Source organism: Triticum dicoccoides, chromosome 6B (assembly GCF_002162155.2).
Source record: "Triticum dicoccoides isolate Atlit2015 ecotype Zavitan chromosome 6B, WEW_v2.0, whole genome shotgun sequence".
NCBI classification, from domain to species: Eukaryota; Viridiplantae; Streptophyta; class Magnoliopsida; order Poales; family Poaceae; genus Triticum; species Triticum dicoccoides.
Genome location: NC_041391.1, coordinates 490,834,182 through 490,844,241, shown reverse-complemented (window position 1 = coordinate 490,844,241; position 10,060 = coordinate 490,834,182). Strand labels below are relative to the sequence as shown.

Here is a 10,060-nt window from a genome sequence, read left to right as displayed (position 1 = left end):
TCGGTCCCACCGAATATCCTAACGTTCACATTTTGAACTAAATCGGTCTGACCGAGTTTCATGATACGGTCCCACCGAGTTTGGTGATTTGTGTGTAACGGGTAGATTTTGTGTGGAGGCTATATATATCCCTCCACCCACTCTTCATTCGTGGAGAGAGCCATCAGAAGATGCCTACACTTCCAGTATACATTTTCTGAGAGAGAACCACCTACTCATGTGTTCAGACCAAGATATTCCAATCTTACCACAAGAATCTTGATCTCTAGCCTTCCCCAAGTTGCTTTCCACTCAAATCATCTTTCCACCATGGCCAAATCTGTGAGAAAGAGAGTTGAGTGTTGGGGAGACTATCATTTGAAGCACAAGAGCAAGGAGTTCATCATCAACACACCGTCTATTACCTTTTGGAGAGTGGTCTCTCCTAGATTGGTTAGGTGTCACTTGGGAGCCTCCGTCAAGATTGTGGAGTTGAACCAAGGAGTTTGTACGGGCAAGGAGATTGCCTACTTCGTGAAGATCTACCCTAGTGAGGCAAGTCCTTCGTGGGCGATGGCCATGGTGGGATAGACAAGGTTGCTCCTTCGTGGACCCTTTGTGGGTGGAGCCCTCCATGAACTCGCACAACCGTTATCCTTCGTGGGTTGAAGTCTTCATCAACGTGGATGTACGATAGCACCACCTATCGGAACCACGCAAAAAATCTCCGTGTCTACATTGCGTTTGCTCCCTCCAAACTCCTCCCTTTACCTTCATGTGTAATGTTTTACATTCCGCTGCTATACTCTTAGACTTACATGTGTAGGTTGATTGCTTGACTAGTGCTAAGTTGCTACAATCTGCCAAGACTTAAAATTGGGAAAATGTTAGATTTTTATTTGGTCAAGTAGTCTCATCACCCCCCCTCTAGACATACTTTCGATCCTACAGTGCCACATGTGTGGCACGAACACATGACAACTTCGAACGTTTTTATGGCAAGTTTAGTGACGCGATGATGGTAACTTTAGTTATCAAGGGCGGCAATTTTCTTTTCGGATGACAAGTTTTAGTTTTTTTGGGTTTATTTTTTCTTTTCCTATGACAACTTTAGTTGTAAAAAACGTCAAGCCTGGAGTTTTTCGTGTCACATGTGTGACACTTATCATTTGGGATCAATATTTCCGTATAACTATAGTCACTAAATATATGTGAGAGGCGATACATTTTGCCCGCCCCTACATAAGAATTGTGTATTTCAATGTTGTTCGAATTCAACAATGCCTCCGGTTAGAAGTATGAACATTGAGTTGATGCAAATTAGAAAAAAAATAGAGATAAACTTACATAGGCTATTATGTAGGTCGACTATGAGTCTGCGCACAACTAAAAAAACATGAGGGATCCTCTAAAACAAATTTGAATGCCATATATATGGCGCATGAGTTATTAGTAGTCTTATAGACCATATAATCCAGACTCATAGCAGAACGGAGACAACACACTCTGAAAAAGATGCTTTGATTTATGAGCACTTATCAAACCTGCGGGGATCCAAGCATCAACGTGATTGCACCCTCAACTAGTCTAACCTGCGCATCCGAGTGGTCAACAATGACGGCCTTGACGCCTCTTTCTCTAAAGCTGAGGTTTGGGCTGATGTTCAGGTCTCGTTGGTGGAAAAGGCGCCGGGGCCAGACAGCTTCCTTGGCTGCTTCTACCGGCCATGTTGGAGCATAATCAAGGCTGACCTGATGGATGTTTTGGACGGTTTCTACCATCTCACAGGTGGTGACTTCCAGGCCCTCAACTCTGCGCTAATTGCCTTGTTGCCGGCGCCGCGGAGCTGTGACACTTTCGATCCATCAGTTTGATTAATTCCATCACCAAGTTGACCTTCACAATATTGTCAATCCACCTGGCATGGATGCTGGATGATCTCATCCCGTCTGCACAGAGTGCATTCCAAAAATCTAATAAGTGCGCTCATGATAGTACCATGTATGTTCAGAACTGATTCAGATCACTTCATAGGCATAGAAAAACGGTGCTTCTCTTCAAATTAGACATCCCTAGGCTTTCCATTCAGTCTCCTGGGAATATACTTTACAGCCTCTGCAACCCATGGGCTTCAGCGCATGGTGACGCGATTGGATTGCCCTACTGCTCTCCATTGCTTATTCGGCATGCCCGCTCAACGGATCACCTGGCAACCCGGTCCAACACATGCGAGGGATGCGACAAGGGGTTCCCCTCTTGACATTACTTTTCATCCTTCCGATCGACCTGCTGCATTGTCTGCTGGTGACGGCGGGTGAGCACGACATGCTGGAGCAGTTGCCCAGCCACTGCGTGAAGATGAGGGTCAACATTTTATACCGATGATGCATTAATTTTCGCTAACCTTGATCAATGGATCACCCCTTATTTCATGCTATTCTCCTATCAATGGATGCCAACAAGATGCTGGATCTTTAAAAAGCGAAAATCCTAAACCTACGAACTCCTACGTACCTGTTATGTAAGCTTCCAACTAATTTAAACAAGCCCTGCTGATTTCAGGTGGGATGGGCCTCACCCTCCCCTTTAATCCAATCAAACACTCCCACGTCAGATCTCTTCGTAAATTGAGGTAAATCATTACATGGATGTAGCATTGCTCTTTAAAGAAAATAACAATAACGGCAAGGGAATCAAATTTCTTGAGTTTACATCAAGTAACAGCAGTACAGCAGCACCAAACCAAAATGTGCTCTAGTCAAAGCAGGCAATCCACCTTGCAGGGCAGGCGCCGGAAGAAGTTGGCCGGCACGTCGGGCAGCCTCTGCCGGAGGCTCGGGTGGCGCATCAGGTAGAACCCGGACAGCAGCGCCACCGCCTGGAACGGCGCGACGAACGTGACCACGGCAAGGCACAAGCAGACGAGCAGGTACATGGTCGTGGCGCGGGGGTCCCTCCACGTCATCACGCACCGCGCGCGCTCGACGTGCGACGCCACGTCGCCGACCATCTCCTGTATCCGGCCCCCGAGGCTCCTCAGCCTGTCGTACCGCATGCGCACCACCTCGTGGGGCCGCGCCGTCGGGAACTCGTCGAACTCCTCGTCGAGCTCGTCCAGGTGCGCCGTCACGGCGTGCGACACCTTCGTGTCCACGTGCCACGGATGCCTCGGCCGGCACCGGTAGTTCCACAGGCCCAGGCAGAACTTGTAGAGGAAGAAGGTGGGCAGGATGAGGTTGGGGCAGCACACGAGCATGGCGTAGATGATGTGCACGGCGACCGTGGTCACCGGGTTCCTCCAGTGGCAGACGTCGACGAACCACTTGATCGCGGCGAACAGCGGCGCGAGCGCGGACATGATGCGGAAGAAGTGGGCCTTGCTGCGCCGCATGCTCCACCGGTGCCCGTGCGCCTCGCAGAGGTGCTCGACGCACTCCCGGCGCAGCGGCAGGTCCATCCGCCCCAGCCGGTGCGCGATGACCGCCACCGCCTCCCGCCGCAGCCTCTCCTGCTGCACCACGGACAGCGGGCAGTGGTAGTGCATCGGCGGCAGGTGCGGCTGCGAGTACGTCTGGAGCAGGCCCAGCGTGGACGTGGTCGAGAAGCGCACGGCCAGATGGAGCTCCCCCATCTTCTTGATGCCGCCGGCGTGGAGGGATATGAGCGGGTACGCGTGCGTGTGGATGCGGCCGGTCTCGAGCGTCGAGAGCCGGATGCGCACCTTGCCGAGGAGGACGTCCTTGACGGGGTCGCCGGAGGCGAGGCCGCCCTTCTCGCCGATCTGGCAGTTGTGGAAGACGGCGACGGTGAGCACGGTGCAGTGGTCGTGCACCTCCCAGAAGCACTGCTGGTGGAACCGCGGCGCGAGGCTGTCGATCACCGTCTGCGTGCGGAACCACTTGCTGCCGTATTTGGCCACGCAGTAGGCGTCGCAGGAGCCCCGACCGTTGCGCGCACGCAGAGCACTGAGGCCGAAGGCATTGTGGATGCCGAGCTCCACGAGGCCAATGGGAGGCCGCCCATGCCAGAGCTCCCTGGCCGCCGGCCGGACGTCGCTCAGGTAGTGGATAGGCTCCGACAGGACCCTGTATCCGCCTTCCAGGCAGAGCCGGACGCAGACCTTGCAAGAGAACTTGTCGATTTTCGTGGCTCCTTCTGGTTGCACCAAATTATACCACCTTGGGCGAATCGGGCGTGTGTCCCACCGGCGTTCGAAGTCGGTGAATGGGATGTGGACGTGGCCAATGACCTCCTCCTTGTCGACCTTGACGCGGTCCTCGACGGAGATGATGAGGTGGTCCTCGAACGGCTCGGCGGCGACGAACAGGTGGTCCTCATTCCAGCCGTAGGACGGCAGGCGGGACACGCACGTCTTGGTCCGGAGCACCTGCGTGGAGAGGCGCGACCGCACGAAGAGCTCGCCGACGCGGGCCTTGTCCGCGAAGGCGACGTCGCGGGCCTCGATGACGTTGACGCGCACGTACCACAGCCGCGGCACCGTGTACTGCTTGCACCGGATGTGCGCGGCGAGCTTGGCGTCCACGGCGAAGGCGGCGTCCGCGTGCACGGCCAGCGGGAAGCACTCGTCGGCCTGCGTGCCGATCCACAGGGCCACCATCACCTCCCCGCAGCGCCCCGCGTTCCCGTCGAAGACGTGGTGCCACATGGGCGCGAGCGCGCTGTCGGGGGGCACGCGCACCGGCACGTCGCCCAGGTCGAAGCGCGCGCGCCCGACGTACTCGTCCTGGGCGAAGCCCCGGCCGCGGACGAACACCTCCAGGAAGGACGCCTGCAGGCGCTCCCTGGAGAAGGCGAACACGTCGTTCCACTCGGGGCCCGCGGTCTTCTCGATGTGGCGCGTGGCGCAGGAGTAGCTCCCGAGCTTCACCTCCGCCAGCGGGTCGAACTCGCCGCCGCTCCACTTGAGCTCCCGCGCCTTGACGACGCGCACGTAGAGGTACTCCATCCTCTCGACCAGGTCGTAGCCGCCGGTCCGCCCGCCGGGGAGGCGGGGCCTCGTCTCCTTGATCCCGAACTCATCGTAGGCCGGCAGCGGGCCGAAGGGGCCAAACCTCGGCAAGACGCCGGCCATGGCCAGTGAGAGCGCGCGCTACCTCGTGCGGTCGGGGATCGGATGAGCGATGCTGATGGAGGTGCTGATCTCTCAGTGAGGAGGCCGCGCGCTCTTAATTATGTGCGTTCTGCGATCTGGCCACCAAACGGCCGTGACGCCGTGCATGCATGGCCTTTTGGGTTGGTGATCGACACGGTTGGTGTGTTTGCTGTGGGACGTTGGGCGATCTACTGAGTTTAGTTGTTCAGAGTAGGAAGTAGCCGCCGCATTACCTGTTGGTGCATGATTTCAGCAGAGTAACGAACATCCCGTGTGCCTGGCAGATCAACAAGATTAACAACCACGTTGGCGCGTAATGCTTGGAAGTTTGGGTCCGTTCAAGCCTTGGCAAGGGGAGATTAGTTATGGACCTAGGTTACACGCAGCCAGGCAACTGACTTACAGTACATATTACTCCATCCGTTTCAAAATACAAGGTGTATTTTTTTCAGAGGTCAAATTTATGCATGTTTGATCAATTTTAAAAGAGTATTAATATCTGTAGTACCAAATTCGTATAATTAGATGCTTCACAAACTGCATTTTAAAATTTTATTTATGGAGTGACTAACAGATGAATGTTAAATTTTTAGTGTTAGAATCGAATGCCATCTCTCATTCTCTCACGTGCCCTCTCCCTTCCTCTATTTACATGAATGCATGCATGTTAAAAAGACAAAAGTGCGAGAAGTGGACAAGTGCTAACCACCCCAGTAGGACATTCCATGTCGCAAAACATGGTCCAATCAAATCTCGCTAGAATGACACATTAGAGGGATAAGATCATCACTTGTGCAATTGTATAACTCTTGTTTACTAACAGTATAGTATAAGGTTGTGTATTGTTCTTGAAGAGTAGCATTACCTGGTCTCTCATCCTCGCGGAACCAAATCTTAAAGCCGTCCTCAACGAAGAAAGATTTGAATGAAAGAAATAGTTCTTTGCAACGACCAACTCAAAAACGTGAATCCTCGGTAACATGAGAGAGGGTTTTCGAGCTTAGATACTTGTTTCAGATGAGGTTTCGTCATAGACTATCCTCGGTAAGAAGTTTGAAGAGCCATTGAATAAGGAGGGCAATGTTTTTAACCTCAAGCTCTTGAATGACAAGAACGCCATGGTCTTTTGGATGACAAATGACACCTCATTTGGCATATCTATGTCATTTCACCGAGAGTTTGCCAGGAAATTTTGAATATAAAATAGTCCATCATATGCAGGACTCCTTTTGGAGTTTGTAAAAGGAAAGCATGTACATAACCTTTTAACTGACATTAAGTTGATAATGACTAGTCTCCCACCGGCAGAGAGGAGCTTTCCTTTACAGCTTACTCACAAATTTCACTAAAGCTTCCTCCACAAGTTTTCATTAGGAATTTGAGTGCCTCAAATAATGGACCAGTATTATAAGTTGTTGAAGGATGTCGGTAACTATGGGTAGGGAGGTAGTGGATCGCCATGGCATCGACCATTTTTTGCAAGTAATCCAGGGCCCCAACATGTCGTTAAGCATTACGGCGGTCTTGCTCACTGGATTCCGTGATGACATGTCTTTTGTCATCATGTGCATCACACTATTTTATCGTTATTTTTGGCCTTGCGGAGTTATATTGGTTACTCACCTAAAGAAGTGATGGGGTTAAACTATTTTTGTTAGAAGGGATGTGCAGGTTCAGACGGGCAAAACACAATTACTAGTACTCCCTTAGGTCGGGGTTATAGGATCTGTGTAGTTTTTTTTAACGTAAACTAGATCAATGATGGCGCGCGTTGGCGCGCCCATCTATTTTGTCTTAGTTGCTAAGGATATAAAATAACTTATATATACATTTGTTTGCAATGATTTGAAGTATTGTGCTTCCGTTTAGCTTATGCATACCTCTTTCATTTTTCAAAATAATGATTTGTAATTGAAGGGAGAAATCCGATTGAATTGCAAGAAAGTAGTGCATTGCGTTTTTTCCCAGATCTACTTGATTTGTAGTTGGTTACTTTTTAAAAAAAAGGAGAATGACCCCCGGCCTCTGCATCTGGGCGATGCATACTGCCACTTTATTAATTATTCTCACAAGACCTTACAAAGTCATACAACAGTAAGACTAAGGTCGCCGTCTAAGCAACAAACTATCGCTACACCTATCCAGTTGATAAAGGGGCGCAGATAGCCTGGGCTAAATACCAAACAGACACCGCAGCCAAGCCTAACATCTAAGACCTGAGACCCCAACCTAGCCATTTGCCGGGTCTGGGGCACACACTGGTTCAGCGTGCTCTCAGAGGTCGCCGCCGCCAACTGCCACCGCTCCATCTTCAGAACTGTACTAATGCATCAACCTTACTCGGTCCAGCTATCGTCGACGCCACCACGGCGCCCAAGGACACCTCCTCCCTGCGCGCAAACAGCTCAACACGTCGCGGTCGCCACTGATACACCTCAGCGCCATGCTGCCAAGTACCACCAGCCGACACAGCTTGAAGCCCTTGGTGGATCTGTCGTGCGTAGCACCTGCCGACCAGGCATGACCAAGCGTAGCACCTGTCGGTCAGGAATGACTTGACATCTCCACCGAAGCTCCGTGCAAGATGAAGCCGCTCCACCTCCTGCCTCTGACTTCCAGCGCTGCTTCACAAAACAATGCTCCCAAGAGAGAAACGACACTGCAGTGCCGCCATCGTCCGGTCTGAAACACCAGATCCTAGGGTTTCCCTCGGAGCAATACGAGTGGGTCGACGGTAGTCACATGATGATGCCTTCATCAAGGTAACGACGTGGAACGCCGCCATCGCCCGCCGTCAGCTCGGTTTTCACCGGCAACTACGTCTCCCCGACTCGCAGCTGGTGCCAGATGACGGATCCCGAGATCCGAACACCCAGCCTCAGGCTGACCACCTCTGACGGAAGAGATGACCACCACCGTCGGCTGCGTCTGTCAGAACAGATCTGATCGGAGGTGCCGCCGACGAGACCACCAGGCCCTCCACGCCGCCGTCGCCGATCTGAAGGCAGCATGCACGCCACCGCAGCCAAGCCATCCGCCGCCGCCGCCCGAAGGGCCATCCGTAGCGCCCGCAGCCCTGGCCTCCGTCGCGCCAAGCCGTCACCGTCCAAGGACGGGCCGGCCTCCCGCCGCCTGCAGCCATCCGCCGCGCCACAAATCCCAGATCGATCGCGCCACCACACGCCTTGGGGTCCGCCCCACCCCGGAGACGCGCGAGAGAGGAGATTCCCCGTCATCGTCGTCGGCCCCCGGGCTTAGCCCGACGGCGTCCTCCGGCGGCGGCGGAGGGAGAGGAGGAGGGAGTTTGCGGCGGCGGCGGCTAGGTTTCTGGCTCCGCCCAAGTCGCCCTAGGGGGAGGACGACGCAGACGCCCCAAATGACAAGAGGCTAGGGTTTGTGGTAGGGGGACCCGTAGTTGGTTACTTGATTTGTACTCCCTCTGTTCCTAAATATAAGACTTTCTAGAGATTCTACTATAGACTACATACAGAGCAAAATTAGTGAATCTATACTCTAAAAGACGTCTATATACACGCAAATGTAGTCTTTATAGTGAATCTCTAAAAAAACTTATATTTAGGAACAGAGGAGTAGTTGGTTCAAATTCTGGTATCAGGCATATAGGATTTGAACTGGGATGGTTAATGGGTACATAATTTGTTTCTAATCATGGCGTCTTTTAACTCCTAAAAATGCTAATCTCACAAAATCTTACGTCAGGGCATCTAAAATTATCATTTTTTTGAGGAAAGACATTAGCAGTATTTGAGAAAATAAAAATATGCAGTACAAATACTTCAGAAATTCTAGACAACATTTATAACTTAAACAATCCCAATGCATTTCTGACATTGTTGCTGGCATGCAAAAGGAATCTATATTGTAGTGTAACATACAAAGATTCTATGAGGGTTTACAGTTACACCTGGCATACATCTCTTGTTGTCGTGTTTACAAAAACTCTGGCATGCAGCATTTGTCATCAGGTTTACGCGAAAAACTGAGGATAATGTGATCTCAGCATAAAATTGACACTCAACTAACCGTCTTAATCATATAAACAAGTGGACGCTCAATTTTCCTAATTTCAATGGAACCTGTTGAGTATATTGATTAGAATGGAAACATAGGATAGACTAGGAATTATTCTAACTTGCCTTGTACTTCAAGATGACCATGTACTCCTGTATATATGACCACGAGGCTCAAGCAATACAACAACTATTCCATCAATCCCCCTCGCCCTTCTAATATGGTATCAGCCTAATCGATCCTAAACCCTTGCCGTCGCCGCTCTTCTTTGGCCGCCGCGGCCGCTACCCCCGTAGCCGCCGCCGCCCATCCACCTCCTTCGTCTTCGTTCAGCACCAGCCCGTCGCCAGCGTCGCCGTCATCTACCCTGACCACTTCGTCTACTCCGACAACCGCGGGCGACATCAGCCCTGCGCCGATTGGCGCCGCAACCGTCGTCGAGTCCTTCTCTGCTGGCTTCTCCGACTCCTTCGACATGGCGTACAACTTGTGCAGGTCCCAGCCTACGCATGCCCAGTGCTGGCAACACCACCACGTGCCTTCGTCCACGACGTGTTTCCGGGCCTGGCAAGCCTGGTGTGGCGCTTCGTCAACTTCGTCTTCGTCCGTCTACGCATGCTCGGTGCTGACAACACCGACGCGTGCCTTCATCTACGACGTGTCCCCGGGTTTGGCACACCCGACGCGACGCATCGTCAACATCATTTTCTTCCCGGCGCACCACTACTTCGACACCACTGCGCCCCCTTGCGCCCGCGGCTCCACGGCGACTTCCTCGACACCGGCCACCCCGACTCGACACCGACCACGGCATTCTTCGCATGGCTACCTCGACCACGGCTCCATCACCCACGCTCTCGGCTACATCGACAAACGGCACAAAGGGCTACCGCCTTGCTTGAGCAACCTTATCGGTTTCTACTCCAGCCACGACTT

At 52.2% G+C, this 10,060-nt stretch overlaps 1 protein-coding gene across 1 annotated transcript; it reads right to left on the bottom strand.

Moving 5' to 3' along the window:
* Positions 1-2,598: 2,598 nt before the first annotated feature.
* LOC119321910 (FT-interacting protein 3-like) lies at positions 2,599-5,109 on the bottom strand. Its single transcript, XM_037595421.1, has one exon. It carries the CDS (start codon positions 5,069-5,071, stop codon positions 2,738-2,740), a length of 2,334 nt encoding a protein of 777 aa, XP_037451318.1. The 5' UTR covers positions 5,072-5,109; the 3' UTR covers positions 2,599-2,737.
* Positions 5,110-10,060: the final 4,951 nt, after the last annotated feature.